Source organism: Ostrea edulis, chromosome 4, assembly GCF_947568905.1.
Source record: "Ostrea edulis chromosome 4, xbOstEdul1.1, whole genome shotgun sequence".
Taxonomy (NCBI): Eukaryota; Metazoa; Mollusca; class Bivalvia; order Ostreida; family Ostreidae; genus Ostrea; species Ostrea edulis.
In genome coordinates, this window is record NC_079167.1 from 23,275,846 (window position 1) to 23,297,584 (window position 21,739).

The 21,739-nt window shown below is 36.6% G+C and overlaps 1 protein-coding gene across 3 annotated transcripts; it reads right to left on the reverse strand.

The window, feature by feature from the left end:
- LOC125670295 (uncharacterized) lies at positions 1-21,274 on the reverse strand. 3 transcript variants are annotated; one of them, XR_008802309.1, is made up of 5 exons: positions 21,111-21,274; positions 18,519-18,877; positions 7,416-8,942; positions 7,229-7,297; positions 1-477 (listed from the first exon to the last, which is right to left on the reverse strand). XR_008802309.1 is itself a non-coding variant. In XM_056162293.1 (4 exons), the coding sequence occupies exons 2-4, from the start codon at positions 7,654-7,656 to the stop codon at positions 350-352; spliced, it is 438 nt and encodes a 145-aa protein (XP_056018268.1). In that variant the 5' UTR covers positions 7,657-8,942; positions 18,532-19,268; the 3' UTR covers positions 1-349. The 3 variants fall into 3 exon arrangements, 2 of the variants coding, with proteins under 2 accessions (XP_056018268.1, XP_056018267.1); XM_056162293.1 differs by lacking the exon at positions 21,111-21,274 and having other exon boundaries at positions 18,532-19,268; XM_056162292.1 differs by lacking the exon at positions 21,111-21,274 and having other exon boundaries at positions 18,519-19,268.
- Between the last annotated feature and the right edge of the window lie 465 nt (positions 21,275-21,739).

A 21,739-nucleotide genomic window follows, 5' to 3' on the forward strand; every position in this document is an offset into this window, starting at 1 on the left:
TGAGGATTATTCTTTTTTATTTCGTGCAAACAACACAGTTGGCGATTTTTCCGTCAATATATGGCGGACATAACAAAGCACCACAGGTGTATGACACAGAGTAAAACAGGGCGCCGTCCGTATCACGATGTCCCCCATATACAAAATCGGCGTCACTATCCACGCAGACATATTCCTTTGCAGAATCATGACCAGAGTATCCCGTTGCTATATATCCATCATACTGTTTATTCCAGCCTGGGAAACATACATCTCTTCCGGGGATCATTAGAACGCTTGTGCTTCCGGTACTTTCGCATACAGCACACGGGGCGTCTTCATTATGTGAGTGATCTTTCCACACATTGTCCTAGTACTCTACTCCCCAGATATGATTTCCATAGCTTCCTGTCTTGGTAGAGTGTATGAGTGATTGGGGCATACATAGGTAGTTAGTAGCGCTTCCTTTGGTATTAAACCAGCCTCCACCCGAGTACCCTGGAACGTGTTAATGAACGATATTTCAGCATTATTCTTTTGATTGATGCCAGACCCCCCCCCCCCCCAAAAAAAACCTTCACCAGAGTGCATTTTATAAAGAAAGGGTATGCAATTGTTGGAAAAACTATGGATAAGGGGCACTGCTTAAATCAAATAATTAAGAAATAAAGATCGCGTTTTCGCGTATAATGCAGGATAACCTCTGAGGTCGAGGAATATCCTTTTGAAATATAAAAGCCGAGGCTTTAAAATATACACGAAAACAAGAACTTTATTTCTATTACCGCCAAAACTATACAGCCAATCGTTCACCTATACAGCTACGAATTAGGTCACTTTGACGTCATAACATTTTCTGAAACGGACCGTTTGTAGACGAAAAAGGTGAGATCAATATCATTTGTAAAGTTCTTTTATGAGACACAAAAATTCATTTCTTACAAAAATGGTAGTACTGAAAAATTTGATGTCCATTGGAACAGATGGTACAAAATTTTTCATGGCTCTCTCTCTCTCTCTCTCTCTCTGTGTGTGTGTGTGTGCAATAACTAAACACTTATGTAATTCTATATCATATAAAGAAACCCTATGAAATATATACAGAATGTTTGTTAAAAAAATAAGATTTTTTTTCAGGTAGCATGTGAAAAAAGGTGAGATCGTAGGATATACTAGATCTATTTTGATAAATATTTGAAGTATTTAGTTTGATGTTGATGGATTCTATCAACTGCTTTGAATACAAAGTCTAAGAAAACTGTGTTCATCGACATGCTTGTTTACATGTCTATCGATCTTGGAATGCAGATTTATACTGAATGGCAAATGTTCTTCAGTCATTTATACACATATTGATTAATTCTAATGATTATAAAATTGAATTATCAGTTATCTACTTTAATGTTGTATGAGCAAAACACGAAGTGGAAGCGAGATGGGTATCAATTTTCTCAAAATCGGACATTACGTATGAAGGTATATCGCAGAATAATGACCGCGGTATTCTTTTGATCTTTGCAATAACCGTGATGGGATTAAAGATACAAACCTTTAAACACACCTATACCACAACGGTGGAAGCATAGTGCAATTATGTTAACATTGAATATGAAAACATCACTATCGGTTTGGGAACACAAAAGCTCATACATTGTGCGATAGTATCTTTGTATTACGGTAAAATACAGGATTTCCCCAAAACAATTCCTTACACACGTGTTTATACACTGTACCATCCTTAAACAGGGGAGCCTAGTCACGGTGTTACAAGAGACCAAAAGTGGACGTAAGTCTTATGCCTCTGCAATATTGAATTGATTACTAAAGGCTTGGGACTCAGTAAGGTTAAACATGCAAAGATTAAGACGAATCTGTCTTCATCCTCCTTCTTTTTGTCACGTAGCCAATATACAACCACTCATTTTTTCACGTCACGACACCACTGCAATTTTTCACGTTAAGGTAAATCCAACCTCATGTGACATCATAGGTTTCTGAAAAATCTTCAATTAATTTGAGTATACTTTTGTGGTAGTTTTATTCATTAGGTACAATAAGAAATCTTGTAAACCATCTGATGCTGAAAAAGTTTATATACTTTGTTTTTTAAAAAAATTTATCTGTATTCACAAACATATTTACAAACGCAATAACTCCTGTACTGATATTTTCTCTATCACAATTTATTTATGAAGATTTATAAAGTAGCAGGTTTTTTGAACTGTTAAATTATTGTTTTCATATTAACCAGTTTTATGTAATTTTATTGTGCTGTTTAGCAAAAAACTATGCGATTTTTTAAGCTGACGCATACTTCTGTTTAAGTATATACGTGTTTCATACCGATTGTTAAGCCGTTCTTGGCACACTGATTTGACTGCGGATAACTCCGTTTACCTGATCAGGATATGGGGCTCACGGCGGGTGTGACCGGTCAACAGGGGATGCTTACTCCTCCTAGGCACCTGATCCCACCTCTGGTGTGTCCAGGGGTCCGTGTTTGCCCAACTATCTATTTTGTATTGCTTGTAGGAGTTGTGAGATTGATCACTGTTCGTTATCTTCACTTTACATGTATGTCTGAGAGCTTAGAAATGTGGCAACATATACATTGCCCTTGCTTATTGATTGAATTAAACTACTTGAAGTGGAAATCAATACAGTTTTTTCCACTTTAAATCCAAAATAATGTGAATATGGATTACCCTGATAAGACTTTATTTTTTGTCTTTACATTGAATAAGAATTGTGAGAAATGTAGGAATACCACAGGCATAGGCCTCCCTTAATTACAAGACTTGAATCGACTCAAGATTAGATTCAGAGTGGTGTTTAATGAAATTATTTTTATGACTAATCACCAGATATATATATATATATATATATATATATATATATATATATATATATATATATATTTCCCTTTTCCATTTTTATTATATATGGCTCACGGCCGGTGTGACCGGTCGACAGGGAATGCTTACTCCTCCTAGGCACTTCTGGTGTGTCCAGGGATCCGTTTTTGCCCAACTATCTATTTTGTATTGCTAGTGGGATTTATGAGATTGATCACTGTTCGTTATCTTCACTCTTCCTTATTAAAGAAACAGCTGTTTATAATGTCAAAAAGCTTAGTCTTTAATCTATCGTGAGGAATGGTAGTGTAAAATATTAATCTAATTAAAAATTCAGATCCTAAAATACGCTTCGCAAGCCAAGTTTCCGATTCGCTTACTCTCATTTCCTCTTTGGTGGATTTAGTCGCATTTAAGGTAGGTAAATACTATTAGAAATTTCTGTCAATCATTTTTTTCCCATTTATATACCTTTAACAACTCATGAAGTAACTAAAAAACCCATATTAGACATACCTTTGCAGGTTTATTTTCATATATTATGTGCTACAGAGCACATATACCCCCAAATGCAAAAGCCAAATTTTAACACAAGGATGCATGATCTCATGTTTTATTAATTTATACACCAAAGCACATCATATTAAGCTATAATTTATAAAAAAAAAAACAAAAACAAAAAACAATAGATATTCATTTACTGAAATAATTTTTAAAGATATTCAATTGAAAACATACACAATTGCTGTTTAATCTGCTCACATCCTTCAGGAAAAAATCACAAAATATCGCAATTTTGAATATATGCCAGTTTTTCTTTAAAAATATTTAGAATTATATCTAAGGTTAACAAAAACAAAAAACAAAAAAAACACCCCCATATTTTACCATAGTTGACCAGAGATATTTTGCGAAATGATCTCTTAAATACGTAAACCCCCATTTTGGTAATTTCAAGTTTTACAATTATTCTTTGCACACTTTGAAAATAGTAGAATGTAACAGCAAATACAGTCTTAAAATCAAGATTAACAGAATATAACAATATGATATATAAAACATACTGAATATTTTTCCTACCAGACAATTAGAACACAAGGAGGGGGGAGGGCACCCCATCCCTTCCTTTTTCTCACAATTTTTTTTGGTTAGTCTATTTTTTGTGTGCTATCAATCATATCATACATAAAAATACATGCATGCTATCTATCTCATACTTATAAAAAAAAAATGAATGTAGTGTAACATACTGTTACATGTAGATTCTAGCAACTACAGCTCATGTAGAAATAATTTTGTTTCTTGAAGTACTCATGAAGAATTTAACAGCTGTTGAGTTCAAATATTCAACAACTTTGCTGATGATTCTCTGAGACTTTGTAATTCTGGGTTTCTCTGAACCAGACACAGACTCACTAAAACAGTCTGAATTCCACTCTACTACATGTATGTATCATTTCGAAAGTCGAAGTTATCACCGGAACTTCCTAGTCGGTGTTAAAAATTTAAAACCGGATACGTAAAAGTACGGCCTTTCCTTAAATATCGCGCTTTGACTTTCATAGGCATCCAATCAAATCCCGCCTTACATACAATTAAGTTTGAGTAATGGCGGCCCCCATGTGTAGCACAGAAGGTAATTAGTAACCTCAAGTAGGACCCAGGGTCACCCCATTTTAGTATGACCCCAGGTCACCCTTTTTTTTTTTTTTACACAGCTTACTACGCTATAAAAATAGTACCACATAAAAGTGAAAGTACAATGCACATAATGTATATTACACACTATCAAAGGAAAATGAATATTGAGCTAGTAATTTTTTACCATTTAGATCATTTCTAAGCAAAAAATAGCGGAATTTTGAAAATGATAATTCACTGTTATCTGCATCCCCCAGACTCGGATTTTTCAAAATACGAGAATGTGATATGAACCTAGCTTATGATAAATACAATGCAGTGAAATTGAATTTGGAATATCATCCTTTTATTTATTTGCAATTTATTTACAGATAATTATAAAATAATGTTGCACCTGGGGATAAACTCTGGTCACTTAATGATTTCAGACAGTAAAATCATGTTACTATGGATTATATTTTAGGATGCTGCAACAGTGTCAAGGTGAAAAGTTTAGCTCATTAGAACCAAAGCATAAAATTAGCATTTTTGATCAGTTGTCTATCCGTTTGTAATCTTTTTTATTGATCGGGAATATTTCACCAAACCTAAGTAAGGATTGTCCAAATCTATTTTCAGCTGTTTTATGGTTATTTTGTCTAAATTATGTTATGTTTTTTTTACTATGTTCATTAGAATTGTTGTAAATAGAAGATATAACATATATAAGGCGTGTCTGTAAGATATGTATAAGAGAGAAAGGGAAGTATGAATTTCGGATATACAAAATGTAGCAGGAGGTCATGTGGTCACTCTACCTGTTACTTGGCTATGTATTTGAAATAGATGTAGAAATATAAACAAGAGTGACCTAAGGTCATCCATATACTGAAATGTCGGTTACCTTAGGACATCTTTCTATGATGTGAAAATATACATTACATGCAATGGAGACCAGAGGTAACCCTTATATGGCATTTACATCAATGGGTGACCAGAGGTAACCCTTGCATGACTATTACATCAACGGGTGACCAGAGGAAATCCTTAAATGACATTTACATCAAAGGGTGACCAGAGGTAACCCTTTTATAACCACTCCTTTTATTGGTGACCAAAGGTAGCCCTCTTATAACCATTGCTTCTATGGGTGATTAACGGTTACCCTTATATGATTATCATATCTATGATGACCAGAAGTAACCCCTGTAGGACCATTAGATCAATGGGTGACAAGAGGTGACCCTTAATGACCATTATATCAACAGGTGACCAGAGGAAATCCTTAAATGACATTTAAATCAAAGGGTGACCAGAGGTAACCCTCTTATAACCACTGCTTCTATGGGTGATTAACAGTTACCCTTATATGATTATCATATCTATGGTGACCAGAAGTAACCCGGGTAGGACCATTAGATCAATGGGTGACCTGTATATGACCATTATATCAACGAGTGACCAGAGGAAACCCTTATATGACATTTACATCAATGGATGGCCAGAGGAAATCCTTATATGACCATTGCATCAAAGGGTGGCCAGAGTCAGCACTTTTATAACCATTGCTACTATGGTGTTTATATATCTCAACTGATTCGATATGCAAGAGCTTGTTCTGCGTATAGTCAGTTTTTAAATCAAGGTAAGCTACTGACAAACAAGTTGATGGTACAGGGGCTTCAACAGTCTCGATCGAAGTCAGCATTTCGCAAATTCTATGGTCGTTATAACGATCTAGTTCGTCAATACAACCTCGCATTGGGTCAAATGCTGTCTGACGTGTTTCATACCGATTGTTAAGCCGTTCTTGGCACACTGATTTTGACTGCGGATAACTCCGTTTACCTGATCAGGATATAGGGCTCAGGGCGGGTGTGACCGGTCAACAGGGGATGCTTACTCCTCCTAGGCACCTGATCCCACCTCTGGTGTGTCCAGGGGTCTGTGTTTGCCCAACTATCTATTTTGTATTGCTTATAGAAGTTATGAGATTGATCACTGTTCGTTATCTTCACCTTGCATTGGTGACCAAAGGAAACCCTCTTATAACCACTGCTTCTATGGGTGATCAACGGTTACCCTTATATAAATATCATATCTATGGTGATTAAAAGTAATCTTTTATGACCATTACGTCAATGGATGACCAGAGGTAGCCCTTGTATGACCATTATATCAATGGGTGACCAGTGGTAACCATTGCAGAACTATTCATCAACAGGTTGGGTTTACGATCAACTATTAGAAACAATTGATCATGTAAATCACCAGAATGACGATAAAGGACGGCATGTTTTAGAATAAACTGAACAAACTTAGCAAAATTGATTATGATGTCAAAACAAAAGTAGAAACGTTGAAATATGAACTGCATGCCTTGATACGTGATTTACGCGTTAAACACAAAGGTGACACAGGCGCACAGCAACTATGCACACATAAATATGAAAAAAACCCACACCATTCTATTGTTTTCATTTGTCAACTCCATTTATGTAACAGAAATTATAATGCGTTATCTGATTGTTTATAGATTTTGTTTTCGTCAAGAACGATAACTTGCTCGATCTGTTAGATGGCAGTTCAGTAGCAACTAAATCCGCTAAGGGGAAGATGAGAGTAAATGTATCGGATACTTGGTTTGCGAAGATGGCTAAATCTATTTCGAAATTTTAAACCATCCTCAACTGTATGTCTATCAAAATAGAAGATTGTAAATAATTAATTGACAGGTTGAACAGACGCAGAATTGCAGTATGAATTACATATACCTGAATAAACTAATGATGTATTAGATGGACACGACTCTTTTCCCCAGCGCGTAAAGGTAGCTCCATTTCCTAAAAGTTCCAAACACAGAAACATTAGATATATAACGTTTTAGTCTTCAGAGAAAGTGTAGGTAAATTGGATTAGCATGTACAATGCATATGATTAAATGTTCCCCTTCTCTCTCACCTTTAAACCCTTGTTGCATAGTTGTTATCTTCAATTCCAGGTCTTGCACTAAACCTTTTAGACGCTTGTTTTCTGCGGCCTGTTCTTGTGTGAACTGTTCTAAATGAGCAAGACGTTGGTCCATCAAGGTTGGGTCATTTAAAAGAATTCGTTTCTTTTCCTCTTCATCAGAAGACAATGTCGTTTGAAACAAAGAGGAGAAAATTGCGCAAACAATGACGAAAAACATAGCTACACTCATGGCGTTGATTGTAACATATGATCAGTACTACAATGATTATCTTATCTATACAGCTATCAATGGCAAGGAACTACGATTTACACGATGTACATACAAATGATAACTCACTTAACACGCGCATGGACAACGATTTCAGGGAAGTGTAATCACATGTACATGTATATGAAGTTTGCATGTAACGCAAAAGAATATTAACACTCGGTACACTCTCATGGAGATGTTCAGGAAATTACCAGCCGTGATCAGTCTAGACTTCACACATAGTGAGTGTGTTGATTTTATGATACCGATACCATCTATCAATATCTCTACCTGGCTACTTTTCCCTATACATTAAAAAGTTCTTTGATACTGTAGATTGGGAAATAGTCACGGTGGTTTTAATTTCACTATGTTCACGATTTATCTTTTTTCCGCGAAATTAAACCCATAGTGAATAATGAAATGAAAATATTTGAATGCGACTATATTTAAAAACAAAGAAAAATAACTCTGTTTTATTTTTTTTTGAACTGGATACTATGATCAGCTGAAAAAAGAAAGTATTGACGGAGTATTACCCCTGACTTTTCCTTGACATCCCACATCTCTTGATCAGTACCTGACCACTCCCCCGTCTACCCTCTCACCACAGTGAATGTGTGTTCTTTATAAGTAGTTACGTCCATATTTATCTTGGCGAATATTGAATAAATATCGATGGTTTTGATTTTAACGGATTTCCTTTAAAAATGGTCAAGAGTGGAGGACTTCTTAATTTTTGTAGATTTCATCTAGGAAGCTGCATTTCTAATATCGAAATATTACCGAGTTTTTGATAGTATTATTTGGTTTCAATTGTTTCTAATCACTAAAAATATTTTAGAGCGTTTTGCTCACTGAAAACAGCGAATTTGATAAAAAATGTGATATTGATATTTCGCAAGCTATGGAAAACACACACACGAACACAACACGCGCATGCACGCACACAACACACGCATGCACACACAATAATGCGCACATCTATGTTATGGTAACAGGTTAGAGAAATTATTTTTTTATTACGATGTGATTCCTCCATGTTATGCCTGATACATTTCAAGTATTTTGTATTATAATAAAACAAGACTGTGTATTAGAAAAAATACTGATTTTTGTGAACATTTGTCATTTACCTTAATGCTCAAACATTAGGGATTACAAATCAAGTATGGTGACTGAGTGCTTCCTTGTTGAAATGATGAAGAAATACTTGCATCTGATTTCATCGTTACTCCAAACAACTCATTAACTTCATTGAAAATCTAAAACATCAAGATCAAATACTTTATGCTCATTCTTCCCTCCGGATCTTCGATTCAAAAGTTCATCAGCTTAAAGTATATCTTTTTAAACTTGCATTTAATTTGTAATTCTGTATCAATGTAAACAGTTGTTTTTACAGGTTAAAATATAAAAGATATCTCATTCTCATAAAGTTTTAGCTTGCGTTAGATAATCTTTTATAGTTTAGCCTTTTCTTAGTTACTATGTTAACCTCCGTTTAGTATTATTTCATGTCTTTTGGCATTTAGTGTTTGTTTGACATGTAAAGCGTTTAAGGGTAATTGTATTGATTCTATAAGGCGCTATATAAATGTAAAACAACAATACATGTAATAATAAAAATCAGAAGATAAGAACTTAATATGCTAGGGATTACTTTGCCTCCAAACACTTCAAATAAATGATAATTCGCCACAATTTTGTCTGCAATGGAAACCTCCATTCAAGCTAAACATTGAAGCACTGATGGAGAAATCATCATTAGACATTCAACAGTACAACAACAATCGCTGAAGTTGAATTGAAATATCATCTTGAGAAATTATAAACCTAGGATGATGAAATCTAGACGTAATTCATCACAGTCATTTTGACAACTAAGACTACCTAGGAATGAAAAAAGTTGAACTCAAACTTCACATCGTCGCTCTAGTGGTCTGCTGCTCATCATTATACGGTAAACAATTGTGAAAAAACCCTGAGAAAACACAGGACACACTCATTTGACATTTTAAACACTAAACAATTTCATTCATGAAAACCTGAAGAAATAATTGAACCATATCAACAAGGTAGTGCGACACACCTCAGGAAATACTACACACTACATATAAATACACGAGAAAACTCCAGATTTTGTCGGCATGCATTATTCTACCAACGACCTGAAATTAATGACTCCACAGCAAGGAGCAGAAGGACTAAAACGTATGGTTGCTTTGGTAAGTGGCCAATTTAAAAAATCATAACCTCTTCTAACTACTCAAAGAAATAATAATCAATTACATCAGTTTTGAAATTCACAATTTATGTTTGACCCAATGTTGGAAAAATCAAATATTATATTCACCTCAAGGACACATGCAGGCGAACATGAAAGAAAGCAAAACATACCCCACGCTCCAATATTGCCTGACAATGCCTCACATAATGAATGGTAATGCTATGTACATGTATTACTGCAAGAACAGGATTTTAAGTTCAAAACGGGCATAACTCCCAGAAAAATGATTGAATCAGAATTTTCTGGGAATATGCACATATACACAGTGGGCCCATATTATCTACAAAGTTTCCCGAAATTCTGTTGAGCGGTCTCAGAGGAGTTGCGTTGATAAGAACAGGACAGACGGGCTCGAAATTCTAAGTTCAAAAGGGGCATAACTCACAGATCAACGGACGGGTCAAAAACATTATACCCTCCGCAACTTCGTTGCATGGTGTATCATAACCTTCTGTTTTTCAAAGGTTATTGGATGTCAGTCAATCGGAAAGTTCGGAATCATTCGATAATATGATAAAGAATGACAACACCAGCTGCTCTGGAAAATAATTTGATGTTTCTAACTTCTAATTACAGATATTTGCCTATAAATTCAAAACCTCAGAATTCGTTCCCAGCGAAATCAAATTGTTAACGAGTTAGACTTATATTACATATCATAAAACGACATCTGTGAATTAGAAAGCTCACAGTACAGTTAAGAATTTATGAGCAAGATTTAAGGTACTTATTTTTGATTATTTAAAATAAGAAAAAAAGGTTGATCTGTTTTCATCAACAAAATTCCAATTGAATGACATGCTGATAATCATCAGTTTAATTTTCACAGAGGAATTTCATAACAATTTCTGACCAGCCCGAACGCCACAGAATTTCGATAACTACATATGTAAGAATCTCAATTATGATAAATGTATTGTCGTTTTCAATTTGAATCGTCCAACAGGTGACTTCGCATGGCTCATATATAGTTTGGAGTCATCTTCCTTTATGTATTCACACGATACCTTAGCACGCTTGGTTCATATCAAATCGAAGTAATGTACCTACATTTAGGATTCTTTCCGTTTACCTAGCAATATCGCAATTGTCGCCTTCAGCGCGAAGAATGGAACGCACGATACAGACTGGTAAAGTTTATTAATATCCTTCAGAATAATACAGTCAATACGCAATTTCCGAGTTCCCCAATAGTTATTTCCCTTTGTGGAACTCTTACGCACAGTGAGACACAAAACATACTTTCGTCCACACGATATTTGGTTACAGACTACTAATTTGACCCCTATTTCATTGACCACGCAAGTAGTGCCTGTTTATAAATAGAGGTTTTTTCTTAAAAATTCTTGGGGATGTATGTGGGGTGGATTTGTGTTATTATAGGGCATAGATGGAAAGAAGAGGGTCTGAAAAAAGTTAAAAACTTATAATAATGGGAAATTCTGCTCTTAAGTGTGTAGTAGGAAGGGTGTAAATAGGCTATTGTTTACCTGCTTCTCAAAGGGAAAGGGAAATATGCAGGGTAGGGGTTACTTGCGGTGTCATAACAGGACTTGTGTGCTGTGGATTTTCCTGAGATTCACAAATATTTTTGGACTTGAATTGCTCTAAGTCTGTACCAAGTTTCAGGTAAGTTGAGGCGGTGGAATTTTTTATATTAATTTTTATGTTATAAAGGAATGTATAGCAAAATAATTGGTAGTCTGTGTCCTATCAGGTCAAAGGTCAAAACTCGCATTAATCAACTTTTCGAACATTTTTGTATAGGAGGGGACTAATAAGGATTAACGATGAGAATTTCAAGTCTAAAAAATTAATTTTGAACAATACCTAGGAGAAAAGTTAAGAAAAAAGGAGGGGGGGGGGGTAGGTACTGTTTTCAATACACAAACTGTTTGACCTGATTTATGCAAATGAGATAGGTCGTTCAAAAGTTGACGTAAGGTTTAGGCTTGGTCTAGTGTATTTTCGTCAGCGGTTTACTTTCATTTTCTGAACATGGAAGCTTTTCTTGTCAAGTATTTGGAGAAGGTGCACTTGGTCTCTGCTCCTGGTTTGAATGGCCATTGTCGTATTTGGGCGGGGGCTAGTTCTAAGCAGCAACAACAAGTATGGTGTTGTGTACTACAAGGACAGCTGGAAGACAATGCACGTACATAGCATAGACTCAGTGTCATGTTACATCATCGTCACCATGATTTAGATGCAATTGTTGCATCCCACTTGTGCCACAACACACTGTGTGTTGTGCCAGAGCATATTGCTATGGAGCCGCACGGTATCAATAACCAGTGATAGACCTGCAAATTCGGGGGCACCTGTCTGGGGCACCCACCTCCTTATCATATCTGTCGCCTGGAACTACATATGGATAACAACAATCTTGGTAAGTTTATCACATTTATTACTATGTTACACCTCTGAAGATGGGAGAGGCATGTGTCACTCCTCATAAAGTTAGATTAAGTTATTATCCTATTAATTGCTAATTAGAGTTCGTAGCAACTCAATCAGTCACTCTCTTCAATGACGTGGCCTGAGATGATACCACAATCCTCCCCTCTTATGGTATGGGTGATCATGGGCGGCAACTGAGTTAAAGTCAAATTGGTCTTTGCAGTAGTCGGAAGTTCCTCTTTGTTCTTATATGCAGCAAGATTACGACTGAAGTTCCACCATTTGGAAACAAGTTCTCCATCACAAACAAGAGAATATGTTGCACACATTGAACAGTCTCCAGTATGGTACAGAACAGTGGCCTCAAGGACTTTAGGTAAGAAATCACTCATCTTCTGCAGGTCTCTGTCAAACTTGGTAAACAGTTTCTTGACTATGAAAGCACATCTTGACTTAAGAACATTGCTGAATACTCTCTGTAGCTCTTTCTTCTGTTCTTTATCTTGGTATGGAACATTGCTTCGCTATAGACTGCTCGGTTGCTGGCACGGAACTGTGACTGCCCAAGGTGGACGGGGTCAGCTAGACGCTCTGTTGTCCTATAAGCAATACAAAATAGATAGTTGGGCAAGCACGGACCCCTGGACACACCAGAAGTGGGATCAGGTGCCTAGGAGGAGTAAGCATCCCCCATGACCGGTCACACCCGCCGAGAGCCCTAGATATATTTCAAAAAACCGAAATATTTGTCTTCGAAATTCCGCCATATCAATTTATCAACTTGCATTAAACTATAAGAAACAGCAAATCTCATACTATGCATCAAATATCCTCCTTCAAAAAAAAAAAATTCAAGATCGATTTTGGATATCTCGAACCCCCGGATATTTCGAAGTTTTTCGAGGTCCCTCGGACTTCGAGATAGAGATATTTTACTGTATTTTCATTGACCTTTACTGTTGTTTTTTACAGCCAATATAATGCAGATTTTCTAAATATTTTTTCTTATGTAAATTTTCACCGTTAAATATTTTATTTTAGACATTTTTTAAGGAACTTTACCATATTTGGGGTTGACTTTTCAAAAATATCTTAATAATATTTATCTACATTATCGATCAAAGATGTTATCCTAATTAAGTAAAGGGGATATGTATACAATATATAAAAATAATTGGTAAGAAACATATTGCAGAATATGTCATATGTGAGCATTTCAAAATGGTGTATTGTGTGTCTCATGCTTATTCCATCCTCTGTTTTAGGAGATCCAGCTCATCACTTCAAAGGGCCATAACTCTGCTGTTGAGAGTACCAATCCAATGAAACTTCATAGGGATGTTTAGTATGACTGCAGGAGTTTCTGTGCCGAGTTTCATGAAAATCAAACAAGGTTTGTGTCTTTATTAGGTTACAGACTACTAATTTGACCCCTATTTCATTGACCACGCAAGTAGTGCCTGTTTATAAATAGAGGTTTTTTCTTAAAAATTCTTGGGGATGTATGTGGGGTGGATTTGTGTTATTATAGGGCATAGATGGAAAGAAGAGGGTCTGAAAAAAATTAAAAACTTATAACAATGGGAAATTCTGCTCTTAAGTGTGTAGTAGGAAGGGTGTAAATAGGCTATTGTTTACCTGCTTCTCAAAGGGAAAGGGAAATATGCAGGGTAGGGGTTACTTGCGGTGTCATAACAGGACTTGTGTGCTGTGGATTTTCCTGAGATTCACAAATATTTTTGGACTTGAATTGCTCTAAGTCTGTACCAAGTTTCAGGTAAGTTGAGGCGGATAAATTTTTCATATCAATTTTCATGTTATAAAGGAATGTATAGCAAAATAATTGGTAGTCTGTGTCCTATCAGGTGGGTACAAATGCTTATCGCTGCCTTTATATACTGCCTTACAATTTTAGTAAGTTTATGATTATTTGATAATAAAATAGCTCAAACAAAAGTCGATAATTACCATCTTTCTTTGATTTAAAGTATGACTCATGCAGAAGAGGAAATAAAAATTGAATTAATAATTAATTTAATGACCTAATTCAAAATAATATTATTCTTCATATGGTCAATTTAATGTATACCAACGGATGATATAAACAAAATTTACGCTTTCAGAACTTTTAATCTTATTTACATAGCTAGTCTATAATAGAGGACGAAACCCTCTCATGGCCCGAAGGTCCATGAGAGCGGAACTCTATCTATAGGTAACACGTATATATATGTTTAAAAGAAAAATATAAAAAACCAATGAAAAATTAAACCATACCTATGGAACTTGAAAAGTTTTGTCCCAATGGCGTCGATTCGAATACTAGCGCGTGGACATGTATTTCTCCATTTTGAATCTCGTGTACCCAAGTTAACGTCGTTCTGAGATGTTACATGAAATTCGTAAAAACATGTAAATCTTATTTTCTTAAACATATATAATCACTCTTCGATTTAAAACGAGATTGTACAATGCAATGTCTCCTATGTTTGTGTATTTGCTAAACACCGACGCTGAATATGACGTCATAATGCACTGTTTACATCAGTTGCATAGCGTTTCCCGCGTTCAATGAATAGGCGGATCAAAAATGTCTAAAGTTAGAATACTTTGATTGAGCTCTGTCCTCACATATTAGCTGCTAATATTTCGAGATATTTTTGCCCTGTTATGGATCTAGATACTAATCCCAATATTGTTTGCTTAGCCCTCAAACACGGTCACGCCGGAAGACATATTATATATATATATATATATATATATATATATATATATATATATATAAATTACAGACACACAGTTCTGGTTATGCAGATATCAACAGCAGACAACTTCTGAACTGTTAAGAAAACAAAATGAAGTGCGGAAACCAGAACAATAATGTATGCAAAACATAACAATGGTTTTTGAACAGAAATGACAGCAGACAACATCTGACCTGTCATTACATATTTGCCTAATAAAAAGAAGCAGAAAATTGAAACACATCTAAAAATGGATGGGTGAAAATTGCAGCATCAAAAAATTGAGATTACATGAACAGCAGCCATATGCTGACCTGTCATGAAAATCCCTAAAACCTAAGAGTTTATACGGATATAACGACGGAATGCATCAGAATTCCATCTTCCTAACTTTTGAATAAGATTGTCTGAGAAACCCAGGGAGGCTGCATAGGTAGCAGCACCATTTCGAAAACTATGGCCCTTAAAATTGTTGGGATCAAGACCAATAAACTGAACTGCAGCTTTTAAATGAGCTGAGACTTTTGAATATGAAATTGGCAGAGAATCAAGTGTCTGAAATAAAGGACCACTTGTGTGTTTAGATTAATTCAAATATTCGAACAGGGCATTGACTGGACAATATGGGGAACTAGGAATAGCCCGAAGTGAGATAACCAAAGGGGAATGGTGTTTGTTGGTTTTGTATTCCCGCATAATTATTTGAACTGCTGACAACTGTGAGTCATTATATTCCAAAGTGACATCTGGGGGCTGGGGAACCTGATGAGGCTTTTGGAAGAATTTTACTGCAATTTCTCCTAATCTCAAGAATGCATGAAAAGCTAATAAGAAAGAATTCGAAGGGAATATTGAGGTACAGTGTGAACAAGTGCATTAAGTAATTGCCGTAATATGTTAGGCGTAATAGGTAGACGTGGGTCTCTTGTAGGAGATGAAGCTTGACATCCTCTTAGAATCTTCTTTGTAATAAAAGCTTGAGTTGGGTCATACAGATCCAGAACTTTGTGAACATAACTAATCGCTGATATATGAGAAGCTATGCTGCTAGGTGAATAATTATTCAGAAACAGATGACCAATGAAATTGCACACATCTACCACTGAAACAGGCAAGGAGAGGGTGGGTTTCCATGTTCTGAGCATATCTCATGTATGCCTATAGGCTTGAACTGAAAATTGAGATAATGCTGAAGATAGTAAATGTCTGGAAACTGGGCTTAAATTCTCAACAGTTCCACCGGGACCACAGTTTGGTTTTGATTCAAGTGAGGGGCTACCCTGAAGGCGTCCTGTAATTGAAAACGAGATAGTTTATCTGCCAAGATATTGTTCTTGTCCAGAATATGTTTAGCCTTAAAAATATATTATATGTCAAAGATGTGAGCACAAGACGCTGGACAGGTTTCATAAGAGTTTTTTCCTTACAGGATTGCTTATTGACCACATAAACAACAGCTTCATTATCTGACATAAACAAATTTTTTCTATTTGCAAGATTTGCTCCCCTAATTTCAAGTGCTAGCACAATTGGAAACAATTCTTTAATGGCAATTTGACATTGGTCTAAGTCTGGTACTGTGTCCCAACATAAAGCAAACCATTCTGTGCCAAGAACCCCCGCAAAACCAATGGAGCCCGATGCATCCGTAAACAACATTGTTTGATTAGATGAAGTGAAGAACTCTGGCAAGATTACTGACCTACCATTGTAATGTTCAATAAAATGAGCCCACATTTGCAAGTCCGCCCTAGCTTCGCATGTAAGACGAATAAAATGAGATGGATTTGACATGCCACAAGTAAGATCTATAATGCGTCGAAGAAAAGCCCTACCTGGAACAACCACTGAACAAGCATAATTCAAAAGGCCTATGAGAGATTGGAGTTGCTTTTTTCTTATGCTTAACTTCATGTAACTTGGCACGTATTTTGACAAGCTTTGGTTCTGGTAACCTGCATATCATGGCATTAGAATCCACCTCAATACCATACATGCTTAATACAGTTGTTGGAAAATGAGTTTTTTCCATCTTGATGGGAATACCACTATCCTGACATATGACTATAAACTGATTTAAATCCTGCAAACATTTATTTGAATGCCTTGGCCCGATAAAGAAGAAGTCATCAAGCATGTGAGACATACCTGCCGCATTAAAATTGGTGTACATGGCCCACTGAAGACTTTGGCTAAGCGATTCAAAAATTTTACAGGAACTGCTAGCTCCCATGGGGAGACATCTATCATGGTAAAAAGAACCCTGCCATGGAAAACCTAAAAGTTTATAATCCTCAGGATGTATAGGGATAATGCGAAATGCATCCTTAATATCGGTCTTAGCCATGAGAGACTCTTTTCCAAATTGGTTCAAAAGAGCTGTGACATTATCAATAGATTCATACTGAACTGTTGAATTCTCCTTAGGGATGAGATCATTGACAGAATGATGTTTTGGAAAGGAAAGATCATGAATGACCTTGTACTTTCCTTGTTCTGATTTTGGAACAACTCCTAAGGGAGATGAAACAAAATGTTAAAAGGGGGAAGAAGGGAATGGACCTGCTATGCGATTGCTTATGATGCCATCAGATATAAAATCGTCAATGACTGATGCAAAATCGACTGTACTTTTGTGGTTTTTGGAAATAGATGAACAAAAATAAAGGGGGGGGGGGCGGCTGCGTAACCTAATCGAAAAACTTGTTGAAAACCCTGAATGAGATGTGAAAGTTTTTATGGATCGTATCCTAACAAAATATTATTAAGCTTTACCGGGTTGACTGGAGTGGGCAGGTTTGGTGGACTGATATTTTTGCATGTCTGGGCATTTGGCCTTAGGATGATTTGCCCTACATTGCAGGCAACAGTGTTTGAAGGGGCATGGGCTTCTGTTACATCTTTCCCCTTTGTTGAATTGATAACATATTCTAGCCCGAAAGGGCTGGGTTTGTTGGGGTTTCGGGCTGTGGAATTTTGATGTTGCTGCTTTAAGGCGCAACTCCTTAACTGGATTTTGCCAAGGGATGTTGATGGATTTTTTGAACTTTCTGAATTGCTCGTCATACAAACGGAAAGCATTGTTCCCATGCAAGTATTGCATTTCTCTAATCATATGACAATACTTTAATGAATTTGGACCCTCATGGTGTAACTTTTCCATATATATGGCGGAGAAGGTTAGAAATGAATCAGTCCATTGACTGAGGGAAATGGGGTATTTAGTTTTCTGACCCTGGTGTAAATTGATTACACCCGTAGAAATGATTACCGACAGAGGTTCCTCTGTAGTGTCAAGCAATGATTTAAGATCAATAAATTCATTGTTCCAAATTTTTGTTTTTAATTTGGATGAAACAGAGGCCCCTAAAGCGATGCACTCCTTAAGATCAACTACAGGTTGGACTGACCTTGCTGGCTCACCTAAAAAAAACCCTGGTCCAACAACGCCCCGATTCCTGTAGCACTGGTGGATTGTTGACCACCGGGTACAGAAAAGTAACCTGTCTGTTGTTGATCTGCTGCTACTGTTGGACTGACAGAAGGAAACTGTGGATTCTCCATGCAAGTCTGTGGTGTTTCAATAGGCCTTGATTGCCTAATGATGGCCGCCGCCAGCTGATCGTAGTTGCTGAGGGAGACTCTGACTCGGGCTCTCGGAAGATGAAATGGTGGTGTTCGTGTCAACCACTGTCGAGGAAACTCCCGGAGGCCTTTATTTTTTCGAGGCCGATCTTGTGCCCACTGCCTTCCTTTTGGGAGGCATGATCTACGAAAAATAGAGTTATATTACTTGAAAACATATTTAATGTATTGATGTAGTACTATCTATATCTAGTATTTATTCAAAAACTTCTACGTGAGAAGAAAAAATTTCTCGCTGTGACCTTCAATTCGGATTTAAGATATATCGATGACGTTTTGTCTATTAACAATGATAGCTTTCATTCATATGTCGATTTGATATATCCCTGTGAGCTCGAAATAAAGGACACCACAGAGTCGTACACTTCTGCTTCATACTTAGATATTTTATTGAAAGTAGACATTAACGGCAAACTGACAACTCAACTGTATGACAAACGGGATGATTTCAGCTTCTCCATCGTCAACTTCCCATATTTGTGTAGCAATATCCCATTATCACCTGCATATGGTGTTTATATATCTCAATTGATTCGATATTCAAGAGTTTGTTCTGGGTATAGTCAGTTTTTAAATCGAGGTAAGCTACTGACAAACAAGTTGATGGTACAGGGATGTCAACAGTCTCGATTGAAGTCAGCATTTCGCAAATTCTATGGTCGTTATAACGATCTAGTTCGTCAATACAACCTCGCATTGGGTCAAATGCTGTCTGACGTGTTTCATACCGATTGTTAAGCCGTTCTTGGCACACTAATTTTGACTGCGGATAACTCCGCTTACCTGATCAGGATATAGGGCTCAGGGCGGGTGTGACCGGTCAACAGGGGATGCTTACTCCTCCTAGGCACCTGGTCCACCTCTGGTGTGTCAAGGGATCCGTGTTTGCCCAACTATCTATTTTGTATTGCTTGTAGGAGTTATAAGATTGATCACTGTTCGTTATCTTCACCTTGCATCCATCAAATTGTTACATCATATACTACCAACATTGGCAAGAAAGCACCCAATATTAACATCTCCATATCATATAAACAGAGCAACTTTCCTTTTCTGTAAAATATAAAATCAAGGTGTGCAAAGCTCCACCAACAAGCAAATAGATACTATCACATGAAGTAGGTACATATGCTGCATATGTAAGACAAGTATGACCATCGACTCACAAATGAGCGACATGGTCAGTCAAAAGTATTGACACAATAATGCAATTTTGCTCCTCATGATCAGAAAACAGGCTGTAAGTGACAAGCCTGTGCAAACACCACAAAAACAGCGTAAAGAATGAACCAGGACATAATCCACTGTTCGTTTGCAAACAACTTCCACAAGAAGTCACATGTATGAACTGGGACATAATCCCTTGTTCATTATGAAAAGTGCAGTATAAATACACCTTCTACCAAAGCAAATATACAAAAAATTGTCAAAATCAAAAACAAGTATCACATGTCAAAGGTGGTTAACAAATATGAGAGAGATCTCTATACATGGTTCTGATATCAACCATAGACAAGGAAATGGTGTTTAAAGATATACACTGTACATGAACTAAACAAAGACTGTAAACTGACACCTGGTATAATAGTAACAACCAGATAACATGTACATGTATAACATATAAAGGAACAAATGCACTTATACTGGCCTGAGTAAATTGTGGTAATGAAGAATGGCCGAACGAATGCTTCGCCAATATCTGTGCATTGGAGAGGACGACACAACATGGACTGATTGGAGTGGACATTGGAGATGATCACCATGACGACTTAAAAAATTGAGGTCAGACTAAAACCCTCTGTGATGCCAGAAATGTACTCCATTTTGATTGGAACATCCCTCCTTCAACAGCTGATTGGTAATGACAATCTTGTGATTGAAAACCCTCGAAGATGCCCACGGCTGACGGCGCAGTAGTTGACCAATAACCACCACCGATATTCGAAGTCCCTCGTGCATAAAAGCAGCTAACGATAGAATATCACGGACCAAAGTGGTGCAGTCGGATTGCGCAATGTCATTTTATCCTATTTGAATAAAACACATACAAGGTATGTTAGAGAAGTTCAAAAAGTTCGAAGACCCCAGCTGTGACACATGCAACCCTCCTCGAGCGCGCACAGATACGCGAAATTTCTCCACATCTAAGTTTAAATTCCGTAATGTTCCATTCGATTGCATGTAGTGATGTAGACGTGTAATAAAAGAATGTTCAATCAAACAAACACTGAACAAATTCGAGCTGTCCATGTTGCGGTCCATCTCCATACTAGTTAGAACCGGATTTTCTCAACCCACGCTATCTGTGTACCATAAGATCAGAGCAAAAATCCCATCAAAGATACACAAACACTCACCGTTGAGTGAGAATGGAATATTCTGCAAACAAAAATAATCCTTCCGTAAGTCAATCCTCAAACTGTGACAATGAATTCTAGCTATACGGAATGTTTTACTACAAAAATTGCTGCTCTGAACTAGCGTGGCTCCTGGTACATAGTAAACAAACAAACTCCCCGTCGAGGCCTCATTACGTCACCTCGAATAGACCTCTCCTATGTGACGCAGCACAATATACAGATTTGTATATTGTGAGCCCGCGATTATCACGCAGTCAAATAACACTAAAGAAGTAGTTCGCAGTTAAAAGTTTGAAGATATTAATATTAAGAGCATTAATATAAAAGTATGGATTTTATTTTAATCATAAAATGATCACAATATCATTAAAAAGTAGGGAGACTCTGTTCAAATTATTGTGTAAAGTAATGAACTTGATGTTTACGTTCTTGTTTTGAAAGTTGTTTACGTTTGACGTTATGTTTTCTCGTCATTCTACAGTGACGTCACAGTATACGCGGCCTAAGAAATCGCTATCCCATAATGCCTAAGTGGAAAAGTTTGGTTTGTAAGCAAACGAACTCTGGCGGAAGTTTGAGTAAACAAACAGAAAATGACCACGTGACGAATACGTTATATTTGATTG

Excerpts from the sequence above, each read along its gene's own strand:
- LOC125670295 (XM_056162293.1), bottom strand. The coding sequence starts at position 7,656 with ATGAGTGTAGCTATGTTTTTCGTCATTGTTTGCGCAATTTTCTCCTCT. Across the intron at positions 7,298-7,415 it reads TATGCAACAAGGGTTTAAAG|GAAATGGAGCTACCTTTACG; the intron begins GTGAGAGAGAAG and ends TGGAACTTTTAG. Across the intron at positions 478-7,228 it reads TACATCATTAGTTTATTCAG|GGTACTCGGGTGGAGGCTGG; the intron begins GTATATGTAATT and ends AACACGTTCCAG.